At 45.5% G+C, this 26,707-nt stretch overlaps 1 protein-coding gene across 1 annotated transcript in view; it reads right to left on the bottom strand.

The window, feature by feature from the left end:
• The window catches only part of SPATA4 (spermatogenesis associated 4), a 201,577-nt gene that overhangs the window by 155,528 nt on the left and 19,342 nt on the right, over positions 1–26,707 (bottom strand). Inside the window, exon 2 of the mRNA XM_078677083.1 lies at positions 2,504–2,633. Coding sequence (XP_078533209.1) covers positions 2,504–2,633 — 130 coding nt within the window. The remainder of the gene's footprint in view (positions 1–2,503; positions 2,634–26,707) is intronic.

Below are 26,707 nucleotides of genomic sequence, written 5' to 3' on the forward strand. Positions count from 1 at the left end.
TAGCAAGGCTGGCCATTCTACAGGAAAACAATATTACATTTAATAATGCTAAATTTTGGTTAGGAAACAGTAGGAAATATGATTCAAAGACTCTTTAATAGTTATTCAAAATCCAATTTAATGGTAAAATCAGATTTGTAAGAAGTATTAAGGAAAGGTTCTTTTAGAAAGGTAGATTTTCCCTGCCTAAAGCCCCAGACGACCCACTTGCATGAGCTCCAACGTTCGCCTGGCAGCTTAATAGCCCCCTTAATGAGGGGTAAAAACTACTACCAGATCTGAAGAAAGGCCTTGAGTGAAGGGAGGTGTTGTTGTTCCCTCGCTGGAAAAGCCACTAGGCTGTGCCCAGGAACTTGATTAACAAGAAAGAGGCCTACCCTACCCTGACTCAGGCAAATGTTTGCTGACACCTAGGCATACCCTTGCACTTTTCCCCCAATAAGGCAGCCCCCAGTAAGGCAGGAACTAATCCCAGTGGGAGAGGAGGTATCAGAACTGCTTTAGAGTGACCACAGATGAGTGGTTGTTAATTTCCATGGTCACACTTCTGGGATAGGCGGACAGGTTCTGCACAGGGTCGGCACAGGGGACAAAAGCTTCTGCCATCTTGCTTTTAGGCCCCTGGGGCCTACTGTGGTATGGGCGGACTCCTTCCCTGATCTAGCTGCTCCCTATCTCCTAGACGCTGTTAATTTCACCATTTTAGGTGATCTCAATCTACACTTGGATGACCCAGCATGTCCCACTAGTGCTGCACTCATCTTAGATCTAGCAGCTATGAATATTCTGCTGTGTAATTTGGGTTCCACTAATGCTGTTAGCCATTTATGAGACACTATCTTCTCTAATCCATCCAACATCAGCTGCCTCCCAGCATTTCCAGTTCTCTGGTCTGATCATTTCCTGGTGGGCTCTCGGGTCAATAAAGTCTATTCGAGCCCAGTCCCCAATGTGTCTGGCTATAAGCCTAATTCAAGAAACTAGGGAAAACTAAATATTGAAACCTTTAATAAGATTGTATCTGAGAGTACACCCATTCCCCTGCTCAATTTCGGTAACAGACGCGGATGCCATACATAATTGAATACTCAATTCCATTGATGTTTGTCTTCTGTTTTCGGCTAAGAAGGTGAACAATCACTGACCACCGGCCCCTTGGTTTTCTGAGAGTTTAAAAGCGGAGAAAAGTAAATGCAAAGCGTCTGAGAGACGCTGGAGAAAGAACTATGCTCCAGATACAAAATTAGCCTCTAACATGGCAAAAAGGAAACTACCATGCACTTTGTAAATCTGCGCGTGCGGAGCACGTGGCCTCTACTATTTCGAAGGCATAGAACAATGCCAAAACATTGACTGGGACAGACCAGACATAAAAGTAGGACTAAAACCTTTAACCTTACTTTTATGTCTGGCCTGTCCCATTAAAACAGAACTACAGGCGAACACCCGCCCATCTCCACAGCAGTGTTTAGGAAGAGAGCACTGCGCTGACTGGTAAACAATAAATCAATAATCACGATAAAAGCAGTGTTTGCAGCACTTCTTTGTCATCATGTCTTGGAGCTCTTTACCTCGAGTCAAGCTGTGACCTCCAAGTTCAGAGACATTTCATAAAGCAGTAGCATGTGAGGGATGAGGGCTGCATAAGTCAGAACTGCTCCAAGCCATATCTCCTTCCTGTGAGCCTAAAGTGTTAGGAATGGCCCATGTGAGCCGTGTGCATGAGCTAATGCAAAGATGACCTGTGCCCTTCCAGAGCAATGGAAGCTCCACATTGTGAGATGTCTGATCTTTGTTGTGTTCAACCTGGTTTTAAAGGACTCCCTGGTCCCACCAACCACATGAGGATGCTGACTTCTTATGGGACAGAGGACAGTGTGGTTGCTTTAAGATAAAGCAACTAATCAGCAGGTAGCGTGGCGGCCAGCCGTAAAGCAGGCAGAGAATATTTTTAAAAGAGAAATCTCGGTGTCTATTATTGGTGCCGGGCTTTAGCCTCGAAAATAAGGAGGATTGGTATGCGCGAGGGTTGTAATGGCTGCAAATTAGAAAAAAGAAAAGCGCTTGATTGCCATGTTTTGTCAAAGGCGCCAATCGTTTAAAGCAAGTAATGTAAAAGTGTAAGTGGAGTGTGTGCGTTTAACAAAATAGTGCTCGGAGGCTGTAAATAAAATGGTCTGAGTAACAACACATGTAACAGGGGGTATCCTCATGGGAGGGTACAAGAAGAGACAGGGCGGTACCAAGGAGGGACTACTAAGCCTAATGACCTATGAAAAGCCACCATTTACAAAGGACAGTGACAAGAGCCAATTAAAAGATGGGCGGAAAGTAGGTGGAGCTTCATGCACCTATCCTGAATACAGCATGTCTCGAAGAGACAGCGCAAGCTCTGCTATGCAAGACCTAAAAATCGTTACATATTTGACATGTTGGAAAACATAGAAATAGCAAATTGTGCTCAGTTTTTTAAAATAAATTGTTTTCTGGACTGAATACTCACTCTTTCCAACTGTGACCAGTTGCTCAGCTTATTCTCTATCGAGTTGCCATTTTCGTATGAATGCATCTGAATGTCGTCTTGAAAGTACCAGAAGAAAATTTCAGCAATGAGTAAGCCATTAGAAAAATCTCTACATAAAAGAAACAGAGTGCATAAGCAACAATATCCAATCTTGTATGCTTTCTAATTGCAGCTTGCAGTGCAGAAAATATAAATACAGCTAGTCAGAGGTTAGTCACTGACTTTTATGCAATCTATCTCCTTTGGGGACCATTGGAGCTTATGTAATATTTAAAGAAGGATTCAAAATAGGAAAATAGAGTTAATCTTTAAAAAATGCTGGGTTTTGTATTCAAGAAAAATGTAACATTCTTAATCCATTTAGAATGCACTGTTTTTCAAAACAGAACCTCTTACATATCATATTTTGACTGTCTCTCTACTGAGTGCATTTTCTTAATTTGCTGCTCTATTTCAGGGACTCATTTCTATGCTTTAGCTGATTGGTAGCCAATGAATATTACAAGAATTCAAAATGTTTTCACAGATTTTTATCTATAGAATCTAAGTCCCTTTTCGTGTGCAAACTGTTCAGTATAATTACAGTACTTCTGGCCTATTGCAGGATTGTGCACACATTTGTGTTTTTCAGATGAACAAAATCTGATCTTCTGCAAGGTACCCCATCTTGCTCCTCCAGGTGGCATTAACTTAGCCATGAGCACATCACCTCTCAATTCTAAACATAGCCAACTAGTCATTCAGAATAATATGGGTAGCTGCACTATGAAGAGCTATGGAAACACTATTAACAAGCATTTGCAATGCAATAGGTCTCGCATTTGCGAGAGTTTAAGCTATTGGCATTGTAAATGACAATGCATTTTATTTATCTGTTTTTAAAACAACACATCAATAAAAGGCATTGTTATTTACAATGCCAATAGCTCAAACTCTCATAAATGCAAGAACTATTGCATTGCAAATGCCTGTTTAATTTTGCTCCACCCCATCCCCATTCCCCACCTGCCCCCATCCCACCACTATGTCAACACTCTAGCCACTACTGGTAAGCACTGTCAAATGCAACACCTGTAACTCGTGTTCACTCTGTCTTGTGTTCAGCACACCGTACAACTGTCAACTACATATGTCTGAATAGGGTGGGCATGCCCTTTAGCCCAAACGAACAGCTGTTTTGGGATTTCCTTCAATACTCCCATTAAAAAGATGCAAACAATAAGCACATACGCATGTATCTTACAGCAATTTATATACCGGACGAGAACCAATATATGACACACGTTAGTTTGGAGGAGCGCAAAATCAGATCCCCCATTATGAAACACCACCAAGGGGGAAATCTCTGCCCTATGGGCTTTATCACCAGTCGGCGGAAGGTTGAATCAGAATGCTTCCACCTCTGAGGCCCTACATCACATCAACCCACAACTGTGGACATCAGGCTGTCCGTGAGAACCAAAACCTCCAAGATGTCATTCCAAGGGAGGACCTTCGCCACTCTTTGCACTTCATCCTGACTAAATTATGAATTTCTGGACAGCTCGTTGCTGAGGAACCTTAGCCGGTGCCATAACTCTTTTCAAATTTTGATTTGGACTTTGGGAACCGTAACTGCGTCGTTCTGAACTTTTGAGGCCCGCCCGGAGGTGAGCCGGGGTCTTGGTGGATTGTAACGCCGGGACAGAGTTGAACAACATCGGCGGAGGGGTTTTCCCCCAGTCGCCCTGCCTCAACTTTCAGTTTCGCTTTCGAATTCTGGCACTGTCAAACTGCGGATCAGCTCCCATCGGGGTTTGACCGGCTCGGTTGGCGCGTGCTTCTGGCTCCTTATGCAGTCGGGTCTGGCTGCGATTCTACCTTGGCCGAGCGAGCCTGATTTTGTGGCCTGTCGTTGCCTTGCCCGCTAGTGGCCAATTTCACCAGGTCCCACGGGTCCCTCCGGGGCACATCTTCCAGCATGGCTGCCAGGATCGAAGCAGAGAAACGGAAGAATAAGACGCCCCTCCGAGGGGGCCCGGTCCAGACCAACGTTATGGACCGGTACACCTTATCTAAAGGTTCTCCTGGTGGCACTAGCCAGCCCCCCGGAGACCCCAAGGACGATTCCATCGCCTCTGCGGAGCTGTCTCTCCAGGATATCATGGGCGCCATTGCCAGTATTAAGGAGACCATAGGCCAACAGTATGAGGCTCTTGCCAGTAAAATCGACACGGTGGCGATCGATATCACCCTGATCAGAGCTGACCTGGCTAAAACCAACGAGAAGGTGAAGTCGTTGGACCTTAAGACTACTAGCCTCACGGCTGATGTATCTGAGCTTCAGACCGAGACTGGCACGCTGTAATCGGCTGGTGATCTCCTGTCTCAACGGTTGGAGGATTTTGAAAACAGGGCAAGGTGCAATAACATTCGCGTCATAGGTGTTCCAGAGGATTCCAGAGATCTCCCGACTGATCTCCTGGTCGAGGATCTTGTCCTGAACCACCTTGCCCCTTCTGGTCTGAGCAAGTTCTTTGCAGTGGAACGTGCCCACCGAGTCCCAGGTGGTAAGCCCAAACTGGGCGCTCCACCGAGGCCTATCATCGCAAAACTTTTTCATTACAGAGACCGTGATGCTATCCTGCAGGCTTCGAGGGTGGGCGGCCCGGTGAAATTCGAGAATTCAACTGTCAACTTCTACCCGGACTTTACTCAGCTCGTCCAGAGGCAAAGGATGAGTTTTCAGGGGGTAAAGCGACGTCTTGGAGATCGGGGCCTGAAATATGCAATGCTTTTCCCTACTAGGCTTCGCGTGGAGTACGAGGAACGGACGCTTTTCTTTGATCGACCGGAACCTGTGAGTGACTGGCTGGATTCACTCCCCGCCCGGAGCGATCGCACTGAGCACCCTGGTGGTGCCGAGGGTGATGAGCCTCGCTAAAACTGATGACTCGGCCCCTATTTCCTGATATTTGACATTGGCCAGCTGGATTCTGGGGTTTTCATGTGTTTCTAATTGCTGTTCTTCTCGGGGTGGCGGAGGAGGCGGGTTTCTTTCCTCCTCTGGGGTCTTTTTGTAGAATGGGACTGTTAGGGCGACAGGCACACTGCATGTTGGGGTGGCTATTTAGTCTATTGCAGGGGTGCAGGGAGGGGGGAGTTGTAACGGGTGTTGGTTGGGGGGTGGGGAGAGGTGTTCGTATGTTTGTTTTTCTTCCTCAAGGCGACGTATTGGGTTTTTTCAATTTTCGAATGCTCTGCTCTTTGTGGGGTGACTCATGCATTATCTGTTGGGGTGGCGGGTAGTGGGTTGAGGTTGAAGTCTTGGAATGTCAATGGATTGGGAGACCGCATAAAACGGGGTGTGGTGCTGCAATATCTGCGTCGCTTGTCGCCTGACGTCGTACTTTTGCAAGAGACACATCTGGTGGGAAATGTGTGTCATGCCATGAATAGGTGGGGTTATCGACTGGTTGCTCATTCGGGGTTTACTACTGGTTCTAGAGGGGTGGCCATTTTGGTGCGGTCTTCTCTCCCTTTCGAGATTGATGATGTGATCCTTGACGGTAGAGGGCGCTACGCCGCCCTCACTGGTAGGTGAGAGGGTAGGACCCTAACTTTGCTCACTGTGTACGTTCCACCGGGTCTCCAGACTTCTACCTTCTCTGATATTGGTCGTCTGTTACTGGAGCTCCCTGAAGGTATCCTCCTCATGGGTGGGGACTTTAACGCGGTACTGTCTGGCACTTTGGATCGTCACCCCCCCAGGGATATTCCTAATTCCCAGTCATGGCTACGTGGGTTCCTGGATACTTTTGGTCTGGTGGATTGCTGGAGATTGATGCATCCGACACAGAGTCAGTACACCTTTCACTCTGGGGCCCACGGGAGTCTTTCCAGATTTGATTACATTCTTATGCCCGCTGTCCAATCCTCTTCTGTTAGGGAAATTAGACACTTGGCTCGGGGCATTTCCGATCACTCTCCGTTGTGGTTCTGTATGGATACTGGGATGAATGTTGAGGGACGAGTTGCCCCTATTAACCCTTGGCATTTGTGTAATCCCAAAACCCGCACGAGTTTGGTAAAGTCCCTAGACCTCTATTTCCTGGAAAACGAAGGGTCTGTTTCTTCCTCTATTTCCCTATGGGAGGCCTTTAAGACTGTTATCCGTGGACAGTCCCTATCCCTAATTGCGGAAGCCAAGAAGGTTAGGAATCAGGAGGTGGTGTGTCTGGAGGATGAGATATTGGGGTTGGAGGCTGACCTAGAGTCCAGCGTCACTCAGGATAAACTCCACGCCCTTGCCCTGAAGCAGTTGGATTATAAATCTCTTGTTACTGATGCTGCCAAGTCGATGTCTAGGGAGCAACAGGGTAAACTGTATGATGTTGGGGATAAGGCGGGTAAACTGATTGCATGGCTTGATAAGAGGGAGAGAGCAAGTCGTGTGGTTCCTGTGATTCAGACTTCAGATGGTGTGAGTGTGACTGACCCGAATGAGATAGTGGAGTGTTTTGCAGCTTATTTTCGTGGTGTGTACTCCCCGGTGTCTGACAGGGATGAGGAAGACTCTCATTTGTTGCTGCGCGACATTGCGTTGCCTTGCCTTTCTGAGGAAGATCGGAAGTGCATGGATGCCCCGCTATCCGTGGATGAGATTGCACTAGCGATCCGTTCTCTCCGTTCGGGCAAGGCTATAGGCCCGAACAGCTTGCCTATCGAACTGTACAAACTACGGCCTGATATAGTTGCTTCATATCTCCGCGGTATGTTTTTGAGTCCCGTGACCTGGGCACTCTCCCTTGTGACCAGCGTCTGGCAACGATCGTGGTCATTCCTAAGGAGGGTAAGCCTCGGGACCTCTGCTCTTCATACCGGCCCATCTCCCTGCTGAACGCGGAGCCTAAGGTTCTTGCTAAGGTCCTTGCTAACCGTCTGCTCTCTGTTATTTGCGACCTGATCCATCCGGATCAATCCGGTTTTATACCGCATCGTAACACTGCCCTCAATCTGAGACGGCTGCATGGTGTTCTCGCGAGAGCTGGATCTCTTTCGGAGCCGGCCATCTTGGCCTCCTTGGACGCCACGATGGCCTTCGATACGATCCAATGGCCTTATCTTTGGGCCGCCCTTGCGAAATTCGGTTTTGGTTCGAAATTTGTTGGATGGGTGCAACTCTTATACAAGGAACCGTTGGCGCAGGTTGTGGTCAACGGTCGGGTGTCCGCGCCCTTTGTTCTTGGGAGGGACACCAGACAGGGGTGCCCGCTGTCCCCCCTTCTTTTTGCTCTGGCATTAGAGCCGCTCGCGGCCTGGCTCCGATGGGAGCCGTCGATTAAGGGCATCCGGTGGGCCCCCGAATTTGAAGACCGAGTTTCGTTGTACGCAGACGATATTCTTTTGTATCTCACCTCTCCTTGTAAGTCCCTCAACGTCTTGTTTGACGTCCTTTCTTCGTTCGGTAAGAATTCCGGATTAATAATAAATTAGTCGAAATCCTGTGTCTACGCCATCTCGGGTGGCCTTCCCTCGTTGCCAAGTAGATTCCCCATTCAGATTTCTCGTTCCGGTTTCAGGTACTTAGGAATTTTTATATCACTGGATCGGGCTGCCCGCTATGAACATAATCTCCTTCCTCCTCTCCGTCGGTTGAGACTAGACGTGGCGCGGTGGCGTAAATTGCCGTAGTCGCCACTCGGCCGCGCCGCACTTTTTAAAATGATGTCTCTACCTCGATTTCTGTATGCTCTCCAGAATTCGTTTGACGTCATTCCTGCGAGCTACTTTCGGGAGGTGGAGGGCTTGCAGAGACGGCTCGTTTGGGACGGCCGTGCGCGAATTGCCCTCGTGAAACTGACTCTTCCCTGGTACGACGGGGGCATAGCGCTCCCGGACATCAGGCGGTATTATTGGGCCTCCCAGCTGTCCGCCATCAATCACGCATTGTATGCTCCCAGTCCGAACCCGGCTTTCGAGATGGACAGGTACCAATTGCCAGGCGGTGACTACAATAGGGCACTCTACTCTCGGGCGGCTAGGAGGGATTTGACTGGACCAACTAGGATTGCGGTGCGTGTGTGGAAGGATGCGAATGCGGCCATGGGATGGTCCAATCGATTGACGCGGGCTACCCCTTTGTATGCGTCTGAGAAATTGGGAAGCCTCTGGACATCGAAGGGTTTTGAGAAGTGGGACATGATAGGTATAAGCAGAGTGGGCGACCTCTGGGTGAAGGGCACGGTTAAGTCCTTTGCGGTACTTCAGAAGGAGTATGATTTGAGTGATAGAGAGTTCTTTCGGTACACACAGATCCGCCATGCTCTAACGTCGGTCTTCACCGCCGGCACTGAGGTTCCCGAGTCCTCCCCGCTTGAGGACCGTGTACTTGATGGTCACCTGCCCGACAGTACGATATCGCTAATATATAAGAAGCTGATTAATGTTCGGGCTGATCTTCTTGTGCGTCTCAGGGTGGCCTGGACTGGGAATGGGCTGGAGTTGGATGACGAAGACTGGCAGTCGGCTGTGTCGTCCCCGAAGGAGGTCGCCATTCCGGCCCGTCTCCGTCTCGTCCAACTTAAAATTCTTCATCGGGTTTATGTTACTGGTCCTCGATTGGTTGCCATGGGTTTTTCCTCGGATGGGTTGTGTAAATGCGGGTGTGGTTCGAGTGCCACTTTCCTTCATATCATTTGGGAGTGCCGGGATGTGGCTGCATATTGGACTCGTGTGCATGCAGTAATGGAGTGTGTTACCGGGGTTGCTCTGCTGCCTGAGGCTCGGAGATGTTTGTTGAATGTGTGGGAGCCGAATGATTACAGCGTCGCTCAGACCCGGTGGGCGGCCCTCGGGAACATGATTGCGAAGAGAGACATCGCACAGCGGTGGGGTTCCTGACAGGCCCCCACCGTATCAGTGTGGAAGGAGAATATGGACTGGTGTATGTTTCGGGAAAAGACCGTGTATTTGGCTAGGGGCAAACCTAAGGCATGGAATAAAATCTGGAGTCAATGGAATGCTTATCGAGGAAACATTTGCACACCCCCACTGGACGACACTCTTGATCTTTCTCCGTCCCCCTGATCCCGCATTCCTGGATGACTCTATTTCTCTCCTGATTCACCAGCTTCCCCACTGACCCGCCCCCCCCCGGCGGTTTCTGTCTATTTCCTGGTCATTTATCCTTATTGTGGGTCCCCCCAGGTTGGAGCAGGCTTCATCTACCGTGGTTCCCGCCTTGAGCTTTGTTTGTTTGTTTGTTTCTTTTGTGTTTCCCAAAAGCAAAATTATGATATCCTTAGTTCATCCTGTGTTGCGGAGCCTTCCACACTGTATGTAACCAGGCCTCTGGGCCACCGACCGATACTTTCTGGTGTTCTAACACGCTTAAGATAACCTAGCGGCCGGCCCCTGTGGTTGTAGGCCCATACTTGTATCGTATTTGCTTTGCACAATAAAATCTTTAAAAAAAAATTTAAAAAAAGAAGTCATTCCAAGAAGTCAAGGAATTATAAACGGATGCTACATAAAAACTGTGCTTCATAACATAACACACAAAATTGGTTTAATCAGTTTCTTACTTATATCCGGTATGAAACGCAATGAAGCTTTTAAAGTATGAACACTTACCAGACTGTCCCCCAAACAAATGTAATTTTATATACACCACATCATTCCTAAAAGAGATAGAAGACAGGTCCTGCAAGAAACCAGTGGGCATTTGGCATCTAGCAACAGCGACTGCGCAAACAACATTGGAAGGTTTCACGGCTTTCTTGATGCCAGCTAATTCTACACAACCCAGGGGATGCCTTCAGCAGCCTCAGGTGTACAGGTAGATCAGGTCGGAGGGGAGGGGGGTTGTCCCGTGCTTGGAAATTGAGGCTGAGCAGAGGGACCTCGAATCGAGGATACACAACCTAAATAGGACAATTACAGACGTTGTCTTGAGCAGGTAAATTTCTTCTTCTTTTTTCAAAGAAAAACAAATTGATTATATATTATTTAGGATATGTTAACTGCATGAAATTGTTGAGAATTATTTTCTCTAGGAACAGTGCATCCTGCATGTAGGCCCCGCTTACATTTTCCTTGAGTTTTTCACATACTGTGTAGCCAACACAGTTAGCAGTGTGCACCCTTAGTATATAAGTAGATCTAGTTAAAACAGTGTTGAATTCGGAGTGCTCCTCTTATTCTTTCTTTGTTCAGTATATACACTTTGGCACCTAGAGGTAGCACCGCAATCTTTAAGATATTTAAGTATTGGATAATAATATGGCGTCATTTGACAGCATAACACGCATCACTGAAAACAGAGCAAACACTATGACTTATTCGAACGAAGAAGCAACTGACATTTATGCTCTTATCAACGAGATTAAATTAGTAGACACACAGGGGGGATCTACCATACAAAGACTAAAACAGCTAGAATACTTGACACGTAAGCAACTTAATCAACGATTACACGCATCCACGTTAGTGCAATATCATCGCGCGAAACGAATTCCACGAGGGCTCAGAATAGCACTATGACCAATGTTAATCAGGTTCCATCTCAACCCCAAATTTATGGACAAGTGGTTTTCCATACTAAATAAGTGCTCATTAGATTCGATACTTCTGATCATTGAGGAGTTGTCTAGCCCCATCAGAGAACTCGATGAGGAGATATTTAACATCAAGAAAGAATTGGAGATCTGCATAGAAGAACAAACTTTGGCCAAAACACTAGAGGATTTGAATATGAAGTTAGACAAATATAGTAAAGAACTGCAAGAAGGGAAGATCAGAAAGTATCGCCGTGATACTATCGACTATAAACTCAACGAGGTTTATACGTGGGCCGAAATCTACGCGAAGAAACGTTTTACCAAACCAAGAGTGAATACATCCAGTGAAGAGAGTATTACCACTGATCAGGATACTTCGGCGTCACGACGGCCACTCTCTAAAACAACACCATCTGAAATGACCCAAATAGTAACTGATAAACATGTGAGTCTTTTTTAGTACAGGCCCCGTTATTGGGTCAACCGCCACCTTCAACACAGACACAAATACCCACACAAGATCAGGCAAACCCCCAACCAGGAGAGGACAGGGAAAAATACTAAGAAGCGGGAAGAATGTAGCCTGATCATCAACATCTCGTCCACCGATTTGACAAAGAACTTATGACTCTTAATAAGGGGATGAGCTTTGTTCCTACAAATGATACGACCTTGCTAGACACCAAAGTGGCGCTCTACAAACTTGTTCGTAAGTTAAGATTACGTCATTATTTTTCCAATATCATTCAACTGAGCGAGGACTTGAACATTGATTCTGAGCAAAGTATATTTAGACCTAAAAGCACATACCAAGCTCCACTGTCCCACAAGATCATAGATTTCTTTGAAGAATCAGTTAAGCGTGATCTCATGAAGATCCAGTACAAGTCAACTTATAGAGCCAATTTCAACAAATATGAACACAGGATTATTCGAGGCATCACACAGGATGAGAAGCTCACATTGAAACCAGCAGATAAGGGAGGAGCCCTAGTTGTAATGGACACCGAGTATTATACACCCAAAGTGGATGAACATGTTCATGATATTAACACATACATTCTTCTTGACGAGGATCCCACTAATACTTTGCAGGGTATTCTACAAAATTATTTGAGTCAAGCCAAGGAAGATGGTATTATTGATGATGACCAGAAGTCTTACCTAACCACACAGCATCCGAAGAGACCTCATCTTTACATGACTCCAAAAATACATAAGCACCCCACTGACCCACCCGTCCGCCCCATAGTGGCAGGATGTGATTCAATATTTGATTCAGTTGGTAAATATTTGGATTATTACCTCCAGAAAGTTGTTAAAAGATGGTGTACGTACACCCGAGATACCACGCATTTTCTCAACAAAATCGAGACTATTCAAGACATGTACAGTGAAAATTGGATATTATGTACCATTGATGTGACTGCCCTATACACCATGAGGAAGGAATGGAAGCAGCAGAATGGGCACTACTCCGACTATATCTACCAGAGGAGAAAAGCATATTCAATTGTGGAGGAGTGTGGCTCAATGGTTAGAGCGGCAGACCCTGATGCAGAGTTCTGGCCAGGGACCAGGGTTCGATTCCCGCCTCTGCGGGGTCTCGGGCTCAATTTCCTCGGACCTGTTAATTCTCGCCTCGGTGCCTATTCTAATCACGGGCCCCACGCTGCAACTCTGGGCAATAGCTTGCTTAGCCTCCACACCGGCCCCAACAGCGCTAAGGATGCCTAGCTTCACCATGGGGGTGCCCAGGAGTGGACACTTCACAGGGAAAGCAAGGAGGGGTTCCACAGCGGTACGAGTATCAGCGCCAGGAAGCCGAATAGGCGACACCGCAAGGTGACCGTCTGGTGACAGTGTGCTCTATAAGTACCATTGCAAAAAACACAGTTGATGGACAGAATGTAGAACAATGTCATACATTCACCCCAGTACAAGGATCGGGGCCTAAATCCATCGTTTTTTTGCACTCCACACCACCCTGGGTTAGACACTGGCTATATGCAAATCAGCTCTGACCCTGTGCCTCATGGGAACAGTCCAGTCCGAACTACCAAGCCATGTCTTTCCCAGATCGGAATCAAGCATCCAAGGACCGGTTTCTGGCTATCAGCCTTCATCAGCCTGGATAACTTGACTCCAGTTCGGGCTGGACTGTTCCCATGAGGCACAGGGTCAGACTGATTTGCATATAGCCATGTCTGAACTGGGGTGGCAGAGTGGGCTAAAGAACGGTGATGGATTAAACCCAGATCTTTTGACTGGGTGTGAGTGTTTGATTGGTTCAGATGCTCCGTCCATCACCACCCCCTTTTGTACCGCTTTTGGCCGCCATAAGTGTGGCAGGGTATGCTCAGACGTGAGTCCCTTGCTCACTTTGCCACTGGATTCAAGCAAGCCGGGCTGAAGACGGCTTTAATGCCAGAAACCGGTCCTCGGAAGCTTGTTTCCGGTCCAGGGAAGGCATGGCTTGGCAGTTCCGACTGGACTGTTCCCATGAGGCACAGGGTCAGACTGATTTGCATATAGCCATGTCTGAACTGGGGTGGCAGAGTGGGCTAAAGAACGGTGATGGATTAAACCCAGATCTTTTGACTGGGTGTGAGTGTTTGATTGGTTCAGATGCTCCGCCCATCACCACCCCCTTTTGTACCGCTTTTGGCCGCCATAAGTGTGGCAGGGTATGCTCAGACGCGAGTCCCTTGCTCACTTTGCCACTGGATTCAAGCAAGCCGGGCTGAAGACGGCTGTAATGCCAGAAACCGGTCCTCGGAAGCTTATTTCCGGTCCAGGGAAGGCATGGCTTGGCAGTTCGGGCTGGACTGTTCCCATGAGGCACAGGGTCAGACTGAGTTGCATATAGCCATGTCTGAACTGGGGTGGCAGAGTGGGCTAAAGAACGGTGATGGATTAAACCCAGATCTTTTGACTGGGTGTGAGTGTTTGATTGGTTCAGATGCTCCGTCCATCACCACCCCCTTTTGTACCTATAAGTACCATGACATTTATTTTGAAATTATTACATTTTTGCCTTAACAACAGCTACTTCAGATGGAAGGACCGTTTTTATGGTCAAATGACTGGAACAAGTATGGGATTCTCTGGGGCACCGGCATATGCAAATATATTTATGTCCAAATTTGAGGAAGAGCATATTCTAACTGATGAGATGTGGCAAACTGGGCTCGTTCAATATTGTCGTTATATCGACAACATTTTTCTGATTTGGTCGAAAGAACAAGCTGAACTGCATAAACTAATAACACAACTTAATGAGAAGAATCCAAGAATCCAATTCACGTACACTATGAGTACGAGAGAGGTGAACTATCTGGATGTAAAAATCACAAAAGATGATCAGAAATCTGTACTCAGTACAGACATATACACGAAACCTACAGATCGCAATAATACCCTATTATTTACACGCTTTCACCCCAAAAGTCTTATCACCAACTTGTCATATTCGCATTTTCTAAGAATTAAAAGGATATGTTCCAATGAGGAGACACTCCACAATCAAATTGAAACACATCGCCTAAGGTTTGCACAAAGAGGGTATCCATCTGATATACTGGATCAAGCAGTTGACAGATTGACGATCTTGTATAGGCAAACGTTGCTTAATCCCACATCTAAGCAACAAAAGTAAGGAATTACATTTGTGTCGAAATATTCAACAGCTTCAAGTAAAATTAAAAGAGTCATTCTAAACAGATGGGAATTATTACAAAATGAAACGGACTTCAAAGGCATTTTTATGGAGAAACCAATTTTCGCTTACACCAGGGGTAAGAACCTGTTGGACATTATGCGAACTCCTAGACAAAAGGATACCACGGATTCATATAAGGGCACTATGCGCTGCTTAAATTGTATACATTGCAATAACATCATTGCAGGTAATACCTTAGTACATCCAATGACTGGTGACAAAATACAGTTACGTTTCACAGTAGATTGTAACACCACCAACATTATCTATTGTTTGAAGTGCCCGTGTGGTAAACTCTATATAGGTAAAACAGAACGTAAACGTAAACTGAAAATTAGGCTCACCGAGCATAAAAGTAACTTCAGGACCAAAAATAGAACCACTTCTATAGGCAACCACTGGTTGGAAGAAAAACATAATATCGTGCAATTAAGAGCTCAAATCGAGCTAAACGAGAAGGCCAGGACAATCATGCTAAATTTCTCCAAAGGGAGTTGTTTTGGATTGAACATCTGTGCACTCTTATTCCACGTGGTCTCAATGATAGAATTGATTACAGCTGCTTCCTGTAATTCATTTACACATGAGCAATATATGATACTTTAGGAAATGACAATACCTGACATATGGCAACATATAATAGCACAACGCATGTTTTTATTTTCATTTTATTGGGGATGCTCAAGTGGCAATGTGATTTATCAACGTTAGGGAGATTTACTATCTTTCACAAGTGGGGTTAGGATCAGCCAACAGTTACAACGTGATGAAAACAGGCATGGGGAATACATACCAACACTTTTATATAGTTGGTTTATTAGATTGTGACTACCGCAGGTAGAGGTTACATTCCATCTGATAGCAGTAAGCTGAGAACTCTTATTTAACTATGTTTTGTGAACATCAGTCTTGAAATTGGACTATGAGATTTACTAGGTATATGAATGTACACAAGTTGGTATAGAATCGATCATCATATAGGAAACTTGTAGTGGTATTGACTAGACTTATGCAGACAACTTTGTATGGCTTCACTGATCGTCTGATGTATACACTAATATTTGGTCCTATTTTCTTTGATTGTACAGTATATTTGACCTAATCACCAAATCCACTGGATATCAAGCTTTGAAGATTGTGACTACATCATGTAGAGAGTTATGTCGCATTCCTCTCTTTAATATGTAAGGATGTTAGATACATGTAATAAGAGGTCGATACAATGATGCATTGAAATATGAACATTACATATTGAGCCATATTGGACACTGTCATCCGGACTGTTACATATAAATTTATGGGACTTGTTTGGTTTGTAATCAGGATTTAGGTCCCACAACTTGATACCAATATTGGCACACTGTTAGAGCTGGTCGGGAAACCAGTCAGTCATTCTATTCTACTTCTATTTTTTCGCGTCGGGTCACTGTACTTCCGTGAATATCATGATTTAGGTGCTAACCTGTACGTCTTTGTTATGTAGTATCTATTATGGTCTGAGGAGAGTTTTGGGTCACTAATATAAAGGACAACTATGTTAATGCACTACACGTCCCAGAATTCCACATTGAGTACAGGAGTATCGTATTCATACAGGCACTATTTAAATCTTGTATGGTATCCTTACGCGGTTCTTCGGACTGAGCGTTGGTGTAGCAGTCATACACTAGAAGCCGGTAAGAAAGTTTCCGAGTGTTTGCAACCAAAGTATTTTGGTCTTGATTTAGCAGTTAATATATTCCTCATACATTGTGTTTGTAGATATCGGCTGCCGAAAAGAGGCTTTGAACAGCGTCATAATCACAGAGTTAATTCCGTCTATCATTACAAGTATTAAGGTACGTATGATTGGCTATTTTCATTGTACCACAGTTATTCACACATTTCATTAATATAGTGGCTAAGTATGTTTTTGTTTATTTTAGAATTCCCCTATCTACCGCTGCTGCAAATGTTGGATATCATGTATATTTCGGCTCCAGTGCTGAGCCACTAGGTAATTATCCTCGGTTAACAACTGTTTCATCAGTTGAAACATGGTTTTTATAGCTTTTTTATTTAGCGTATCCCCCAAAACGTGTCCCTTTCATACACCTGTTCGATTACCGTTTATCTATGACAGCAGTGCCGAGGATATAGGCTACAGATGTTTTTGTTGTTTCTTTTAGTATCAATATGAGGTTCCGTGAATTCTGACCCTGGGTCATAATGGTCGTGGTTCTGTTACGAATTTGGTAACAGCGAACCGTAAACAGTGCGCTCAGCAAGCATGAGTGTTTCCGTCATGTTACATTGATGGATTCACTGTGTATTTGACGATTTCGTTCTGAAACCCTTGGGTTCCATTTTGTGTATGGCAGCCATTTTGTGGTTGCCCTCACATTGGCCTATGACTGTGTCTGAACAAGTCTCTGGGACACGTACACCCTAGCTTGAGTTTGTGCCGACTCCTGTATGACCTGAAATGAACTGACCCTGCTGCCTGAAGCTGACCTTGCCAAACCAGTTCTTGCCCTTTAGCTAATCGAGATAGAGATCAAAGAGCAGGACATTGCTGAGTTTATGATACACGCACACACCTTTCTATCTTGCGTCTCATCTGTTTCTGTTCCTTCTTTATGGCCTATTTACGATGGGGATGTGCCCGTTTTTATTATGGGTCCGATCGACCTGTCTGATGAAAAATGTTAAGTTTAACTAATGATTGATTATGGGCTGGACGAACTGAAAATGGGCTTGTCATCATGCTCCTGCTTTTGTCGTGGAAACATGTGAGTGGTCAAACTGTAAATAAGGAATGTTTGCCTGAAGCACAATTTTTTGTATAAAAAGGGATGGCTTGCTTTGTAAAGTTGAGCAGTGTCCTTGAGAACTCATACCGTGTTGACTTCTAGGACTTCTGTTACTGGCTGCAGCCAATAAATTCGATCTTTGACGTCACCAAGAAGATTCCGTGTCTCTATGTTCTAAGACAGGTGATACCCGAAGACTTTGGGCGTGCCCCTGGCGCCGCCGGGTCTTAAATAACCCGGTTCTTCAGTTGGCGTCCAACGTGGGGCGACTTCAGCGGTACCGGTCCAAGCCTGAAGATCGTGAAAAGCTTCGTGAGGAAATTCTGGAGGACGGCCACCACTTCATCGACCCCGGCATGTCGAATGTGGACTGAAGGTCTTTTCTGCGAGGCTTCCCGCTTTCCTGACGGCTACGAAGGACTGCTGCCCTGACTGTCGCCCTGTCTTGGACCCATTTGTGATGCTTTGTACGGCGAGACGATAGACGGATCTTCTGGTGGCGTGACTGATACTTCAGTTAAGTATAAGTGGGTCGCTCCCAGTCCTTAGTTTTTGGTCCCTAGGTTCTTAGTTTGTTTGGTCCTTAGTTTTGATTTGAAAATTGCAATTTCCAAAGCCGAGGGTCTTGTATATTTACGAGTGTATCCGTAGAGATAATCCCTTGAAGTTTGAAGCTCGATTAGTGAGTGAAGATGCCTAATCGTAGCATATTTGGTACTTGGTTTGGTTGTGGTTGCAACAGGGATTCCCGATTGGAGGATTCGTGTTTGATACCTCCGGTTGGAACTCCGAATTATGAGCTCTATTCTAAACACGGCGTGGGCCCCATTACGTTTAATGAAGTATGGGTCCGCTACACCAGGAAAGATGGTGTTTTACGATGGCCCCAACATGGTAGTTTTGATACTGAGATTTTAGACAATTTAGAGACTAAATTATTTCAAAAGAAAGCCCGGCCGGCAATGTTTGACTCCTTTCGCCTTTGGCGTAAAGAGGCCAAACAGAAAGAGATAAAACCAGCTAAAAGAGATGAGAGAAAAGGGGTTGTCGATAATGCAAGCTGCTAGGCAGTTTAAGGAAAATGAAGAAGATGAAGCAATTGAGGTGCTAGATAGGCAACGTTGCATGGCCATAGATAAATGTTATCCGGCCTTGCCGTCTTCTCCTCCGAAATTGATTGAAGATCTTGAGAAAGATCCTTTGATGTCTCATTTACTGAGATTACCACCTCCTTATGTGCAGGGTGCTACTGCACCTCCATTACCACCGGTTGTTCCACCCTTTTTTGTTCAACCTCTTGCTGTTGCTCAGCCACCCGGTACTCCACAGTTGGTTTTACCTCCTCCTGCGCAACCCGCTCTAGGGTCGCCAGCTTTGCTACCAGCTTTGCCTCAAACTACTTTGCCTTCCGCTTCGGCATCTGAAACTACTGTTCTTATTCCTACACCTTCTTTGCCTCAAAACACTTATTCTCCTGTTCTTATGACTGCTTTTTCTCCTTCTGTTCGAAAACGAATGACTGTCGAGAATCTATTGTCGCCATTGTTTGGATCATTGAATATGACCCCTGTTTCGGAACGTAAGCAGAGTCGTAGTCAGCTTCCTGGTTCCGAGGAACGGGCTGTGTTGGATTTGTTGGCCCGTAAATGGATTATAAATGCCTCAAGGTATAGTTTGCCAGCGGTTATGGATGTTTTCTTTCAGTGGGAACCGCCTAAGCAGAGGTATGTTTTTAATATGATGTATATGTTTTTGCGTCAGGAATGGGAAGATAATGATTTGGGTTTGATCCCGCAGGAACTACTTGATGTTCAGTCGGATTTTGCTAAAGGGATGATAGTGGAATCTGATATTACAGATGCCGTAGAGACAATACTAGCCTTTAGATCTAGCCTTCCGCCTCAGACATTGTATGAACCTGATTCCTCTGTTAGAAGGAAAGCGAGACAATATCCCATGAGAGAAGTTTCCCCAGTTTGGAGAGAAGGGGATCTAAACGCTAATCCAGCTGTTCTGCCTCATTTTCAGCGGGTATGGGTACATGTGCCATGGAAGAGAGCAGAGGTCTTGGCTCTTAAGCAGTCTTTACCTGTCCCCCGTAAAAATCCGGCTGGTTATTACAAGGAGTTGTCTCAGACAGTTGACGCATGAATCATGAATTTAGCCGATATAGATATGCTGTTGGGTAACGTGGTACCTCAACCTCTGTGGGCAAAAATTGTCATGAGGATCATGCAATTGAGTTAGGTGATACATGGGTGAATATAGCTGCTGCAGACGCTAGACAGGTTGGTGGTGCTAAACCTGAGGCTCTAGTGGCAGAGCTACCTGGCAAAATTATAGATCTTATGAAAACGATGATGCCAGCGTTACGAGTAAATTGGGACAAGTTAGCAGCTTGTAAGCAGAAGAAGGACGAAAGTGTATCTGATTTCTTCACTAGGTTTGAAGAAACATTTATAGATCATAGTGGTCAGGACCTGAGTACGGAGGGTGGGCAAAGATTATTTGTGGACAAATTTGTCTTTAACTTACTTCCTGAACTGTGTAATAAGTTGAAAGATTCTGAAAGTTCCTGGGCTGTTTCTTCGCCAGCCCAGATATTGGCGACTGCACAGTACTATGAGAATAGGGATAAGGATGAGAAAGATCGAGTAGAGAAAAAGACTAAAGATTTAAAGACAAAGGTTCTTTTGCTGCAGGCGTATCCGCCTCGCTCTAATCAGCAGGAGTCACAGCAACGTCCACAGTTTCAGCAACCTCCGCCATTTCAGAGGCCGCAACAAAACATTGGGTATTTTCCTCCAAGACCACCCTTGGGTTTGAATCAGTGTGCGTATTGTACGGAGGAAGGTCACTATAAAAATGAGTGCCCTGTGTTGCGACAACGTGCAAGTGGTATGCCGGCCCGAGAGGTCGTGGTGGTTTTCAACAAGTGTCTAGGGGTAGAGGACGTGGTGCATTTCCTCAGAACGAACGTTCCTTTCCTCCACAAAATTCTATCAATTGCTTTGATCAGCAGAAGTTTACATCTGGTCGATCGACTCAGTACTATGCTGATGACTATTATGTTGAGAGTGAGAATGCGGACTATAATGATTGCTAGGACAGCCATAGACAAAGAGAGGGAGTAGTGTCAATTCCAGTAGATCAGAGTGGGCCTTATGTTGCAGTAGTCACATCGGGTGTAGTAGAGCCTTTTGTTTTGGATACTGGTGCGACAAAGAGTTCTATCATGCACTCTAAACTCCCTGGCGCACCTTTGTCGGGCTTAACGGATGTTTCGGTAGGATTCTCCGGCGCCCCAGTTCGTAACCCAGTTTCTAGTCCTTTGTCTCTTTCTATAGGACCTTGTGAATTGGAAGCCCCCCTCATTTTAACGACAGGTTGTGGCGAGAATTTGTTGGGCTTGGATTTGTTGAAAAGGTTGAATGCGACATTGCATTGTTCTCCTTCGGGAGTACAACTTACATTGGGTAAGAAAGTGATCTCTCTGATGTATTTGTCTAAAGATCGGCTTCCACCGGAATTGTGTTGTCTCCCTGATACTCTTTGGGCTACTGGTCCTAATGATGTGGGTCTTTTGGAGATTCCACCTTACGTTGTGACGCTTAAAGCAAATGTTAAATTGCCACGCATTCCCCAATATCGGATTTCTAGCGATGGTGAAAGAGCGCTATTAGTGATCATCCATGATCTGATTGAGAAAGATGTGATTGAAGAAGTAATGTGTGCAACAGTCCTGTTTTGCCTGTCTTGAAGCGTACTGATTCTTCTCAGCCACCTGTCTACAGGTTTGTGATCGATCTTAGAGAGGTTAACAAAATCGTCGTGCCACAGTTTCCAGTTGTTCCGGATATTACTGCTTTGTTGACGATGATTCCGGCTTCGGCTGCTTGGTTTTCAGTCATCGACTTGAAAAATGCTTTCTTCAGCATTCCAATTGCTGAGGAGAGTAGAGATATTTTTGGCTTCTCTTTAGGAGGCCGAAGCTTCCGGTTTAAGAGAGCTCCTCAAGGCTATTGCGAAAGTCCTTCTATTTATAGCCAGGCTTTGAAGACTCAGCTTGATGCTATTGTGTTGCCTGCTGGTGCTGCTCTTATTCAATATGTGGATGATCTGTTAGTGGCCACTGATGATGAGAAAACTTGTAAAGAAGCTACTCTTTCTTTGTTGCGACATCTGTCAGACTTGCATCATAAAGTATCACCTTCTAAGTTGCAGTATTGTCGACAAGAAGTGACCTAATTAGGTCATCTCTTGTCAAAGGAGGGAAGAAGATTGACCCCAGAACGAATCCAAGCGATTGCAAAAATGAGTGTGCCAAGCACACAGAGAGAAGTGCGTGCTTTCTTGGGTATTACGTCATACTGTAGACAGTGGATCCCAAATTTTTCGCTTCTTGCGAAACCTTTGATAGCTCTTACTGTTAAGGATACCCCGAATCCTATTCCTTGGACTGATGAATGCCAAAAGAGCTTTTCTGAATTACGTGATGCTTTGTGTTCGGCACCTGTGTTGGGTACCCCCGACTAGAGTAAGCCTTTCACGCTCTATGTCCACGAGAGAGAGGGATGTGCATTGTCGGTTTTGACACAGCAGTTCGGCGATAAGCAGCGTCCATGTGCGTATTTCTCGTCGACTTTGGATCCGGTAGCTAGAGCGTTGCCGAGTTGTTTGAGAGCCACAGCGGCAGCAGCTGTTTCTATTCGACAGTCTGCTGGTTTGGTGATGGATAATACGCTGATCGTGATGGTTCCACATGCAGTGGATACCTTGTTAAACAGGACCAAGACACAGCACTTAACTAGTGCTCAATTGTCAGGTTATGAGTTGACACTCTTAGCGAGTCATGTGCACATAAAGAGATGCAATACGTTGAATCCAGCTACGTTGTTGCTGATTTCAGTAGAGACAGATGTTTCTGAACAGCATGATTGTTTTCTTCGCACAGAGGAAGAAACGAAAGGAAGGATAGACCTTAGGGACACTCCTCTTGTGAAGTGTGATGGTACCTTATGTGTGGATGGTTCGTGCTTCAAACTCCCGAATGGTGATACGATTGCGACATATGCTGTTACGACTTTGCATACGATTGTTGAAGCTGCACATATCCCACATAATTCAGCTCAAGCAGCAGAGTTGATTGCACTTACGAGAGCGTGTGTGTTGTCGAAAGGGAAGAGAGTAACTGTATATAACGACAGTCAGTACGCGTTTGGTGTGGCTCATAGTTTTGGACGTTTGTGGAAGGAACGTGGGTTCCTTACTTCTCATGGAACTAAAATTCAGCATGGTCAGTTGGTGAATGAGCTTCTCGAGTCACTCACCTTGCCGTTGCAAGTTGCGATTGTGAAATGCAGTGCACATAAGAAGGTTACCGATGACGTTGGTCGCGGTAATGCGTTTGCGGATGAAGTTGCGAAAGATGTGGCAAGGGATGTGATGAGTCGAATGTATGTTTCAGGCCCTGCAAGATGGATTGGTGATGTTGGAATGTGTGAGGATACGATAGAGAGTGTAAAGTCAATTCAAGCTGAAACTACAGAGAAAGAGTTGAGCGTATGGAGAGAGAGTACGGGTAAATTGGATTCGAATGGTTGTTGGGTTGAGTTGTCAGAGCGTCAACGATGGTTGTTACCCGATGCGTACGTGCTGGCAGTGGTTACAATGGCGCATGGAATGGCTCATATCAGTTCGAAAGGGATTTGTAAGTTGTTGGCTCCAGTATGGCAAAATGCTGGAATTCCTAAGTGTGCAGAGAATGTGGTCAACAATTGTATGGTTTGTCTGATGTACAATCCTGGTAAGGGAACTCCAACTCCAGCTGGTCATTTTGCGCCTCCGATGTATCTGTTCGAGGTTTTGCAGCTAGATTTCATCCACATGGAGAGGTGCAACAATTTGAAATATGTACTCGTGGTTGTTTGTGCCTTTTCAAGATGGGTTGAAGCATATCCCCTGAAAGATAATACTGCCTTGTCCACAGCTAAAGCCCTTGTCGAAGAGTTTTTCCCTAGGTATGGTTTGCCGAAAATGGTCTGGAGTGATAATGGGAGTGAATTTGTGGGTCAAGTGATGAAGAGAGTGTGTGAAGGGTTAGAAATTCGCCAAAAATTCCATGCTGCAAATCACCCCCAATCAGCTGGTCTAGTTGAATGCTATAATGGCAACCTTAAGTTGAAACTTGCCAAGATACAAGCGAGCTCTGGTCTTAAATGGCCTGATGCTTTGCCATTAGCACTTTTGTCGACAAGGATGACTGTACATTCACGAGTGGGACTTAGTCCCTATGAAATAGTTTTTGGTCGCCCAGCAAACATATGGGGAGTGCCGAGGCCGACAAAATTTAGCGAGATCGAACACCCTGTACTGCTTGATTATTAGTATGATTTGATGGCTAAATTGCGTGTCTTACACCAACAGGTTCATGATACATTGCCTCAGGCTTCTGAAGATCCAGGACATGCCATCGATCCCGGCACCTGGGTACTGATCAAGAATTTTCAGCGGACAAAGAACGATCAGCCTCGTTGGACTGGTCCCTACTTGGTGCTATTATCTACGCGATCTGCAGTACGAGTGCAAGGAAAGAAGAACTGGATCACCGGCGTACACTGTAAGAGGGTTTCTTTGCCTCTGCCGTACGACCGGTGGGTCCAGGAGGATATTCCTGATTCGGAAACTGACACTGTGCCTCGTTTTCTGCCTTTTAGCGGCGCACGTTTAATGGGGACAAGTTCTGAGCGTGAAAGCGACGACCTTCTGCAAGAAGCCGTGCCACCGTCAGTTCGATTGGACACTACTGAGCCCGACCTTTTGTTCTGAGACCAGACATTGCCTGGGAAAGGCCGTTATAATTTGCGATCAAGAGTTGTGGGACTAATAAACTAAAATTCCTTTTCTTTGCTATTTTTGAAAGTTCAGCTCTCCCATCTGGGAAACTGTTTTGATTGATTTTTGTCTTTCGAACCGCCATCCGGGTTCAGCTGTAGGGTCGCAGTGTAAAGTCTTTGGAGTGCAAGCCGAAGACACAAGGTCGACGGTTCTGGTTGGTCCTAGGGCGTTCCCTGGACTGACAGACGCATTCCTTAGCGCGGAACACCCAACCGCCGCGAGCAGCACGGTTAGAGGATGGAGTTTTTCGAGATGGAGAGACCTGTTAAAAAAATGAGTTTTAAGAGTAAAATGTGTCGAATTATGAGTAGAAAATGTTTCCTAATAATATGTCTTTTTATGTTACTTAGCTTGATGATGTTTTTGATGGGATATATTATTTTCTCTTTTAAAGTGACGTTTGCACCCACTACACAACCCATACCTTCGTCTACTGTTTCTTCACATTCCTTTCATCCTCTGCCCGAACATGAGTCCGTTAGGAGATTGGAATTCGTTAATAACTCCTTTGTTCAGCTTCTGCACCAACACCAGCTAGCAGTGAACACGACTAACTGTTGGGTGTGTGGCCTTATGCCCCATACTACTGATAAAGGTATTCCTTACCTGGTCCTGCCATTCAGCTATAATGGTTCCGTGTGGGCATACAGAACGATGTTCATCTATGCTCGTGAAGTCTACGCCCTACGTTTTGTGAAAGACAATCCAAAGAATAGTGCTCTAGTTAAGGGAACAGTCGATATGATTAAAGGAGTTAGCTCCTATGAGACAATCCCGAAAGATGAGACACTAGCGTATATTGGATGGAACATTACAGGATATGGAGCTAGTCTGAGTGAGAACCAGCGAGCGAAAAGATCCTCTCCGATTTGGATTGTACCCCATCAGGGTCATTACTGTCTGCAAGGAAATGGCAAGAATCCGAGAGCTCAGTTAGGAAAGAGTGTTTGCACTGAGACGTATGTTTTTGCGTCCCAGACTTCCCCATCGTTTCTAGCAGCTAAGGGTACCTATTTTGTCTGTTACGATAGAGCATACACATGGTTGCCCCCTGATTTCTCGGGCACATGTTTTGTCTCATTCCTGTTGCCTCCCACGTATACAGCTGCGGCAGATTACCACAAGACGAGAATTGTTAGAGGTGTCTTCAGTAAGGAAGATACTGCAGGACAGGAATTAGGTGATTTCTTGAAGGGTTTTCTACCATTTTGGGGACCTATGGTTAACAGCAGGAACATACGGCAATTGACAAGAGTGGTTGAGTCCACCATAGTTGAAACTGCCGGTGCCCTTAGTAACTTGACTGCTGAGCTCCAGTCGGATCGTCTTATGACTCTTCAGAACAGGGTTGCGTTAGATGTCATACTTGCAGATAGAGGAGGGGTATGTAAATTAATTCAATCGAGCTGCTGTGTTTTCATTCCAGATAACGCTCAAACAGTGTACCAAGCCATTTCCAAGTTACATAAGATCTCTGAATCTGTACATATGGATAAAGGAGATTGGTCATTGATGGGATGGTTCTGGGAACTGTTATCCATCTGGGGATGGAAGATTCGGATGATCATTGGGATGGTATTAGCTATCCTTTTCCTGTTCTGTCTTTGCATACAGTGTGCTCCTGCTATATGTGGCCTTTGTGCTACTTCGTGCTCGAGGAGAACTGTCCAGAGAGAGTTACTAAGTACTAGGATGATGCTACAGCAACATCTTGGTGATCTGATGAGTATAGACCTGGATTCAGATTGACGTGAGTTCAGGTTATTGCCTATGTAAGGGCAAAAGGAGGGTCTGAGGTTCCGTGAATTCTGACCCTGGGTCATAATGGTCGTGGTTCTGTTACGAATTTGGTAACAGCGAACCGTAAACAGTGCGCTCAGCAAGCATGAGTGTTTCCGTCATGTTACATTGATGGATTCACTGTGTATTTGACAATTTAGTTCTGAAACCCTTGGGTTCCATTTTGTGCACGGCAGCCATTTTGTGGTTGCCCTCACATAGGCCTATGACTGTGTCTGAACAAGTCTCTGGGACACGTACACCCTAGCTTGAGTTTGTGCTGACTCCTGTTTGACCTGAAATGAACTGACCCTGCTGCCTGAAGCTGACCTTGCCAAACCAGTTCTTGCCCTTTAGCTAATCGAGATAGAGATCAAAGAGCAGGACATTGCTGAGTTTATGATACACGCACACACCTTTCTATCTTGCGTCTCATCTGTTTCTGTTCCTTCTT

This window comes from Lissotriton helveticus, chromosome 2_1, assembly GCF_964261635.1.
Source record: "Lissotriton helveticus chromosome 2_1, aLisHel1.1, whole genome shotgun sequence".
Classification (NCBI taxonomy): domain Eukaryota; kingdom Metazoa; phylum Chordata; class Amphibia; order Caudata; family Salamandridae; genus Lissotriton; species Lissotriton helveticus.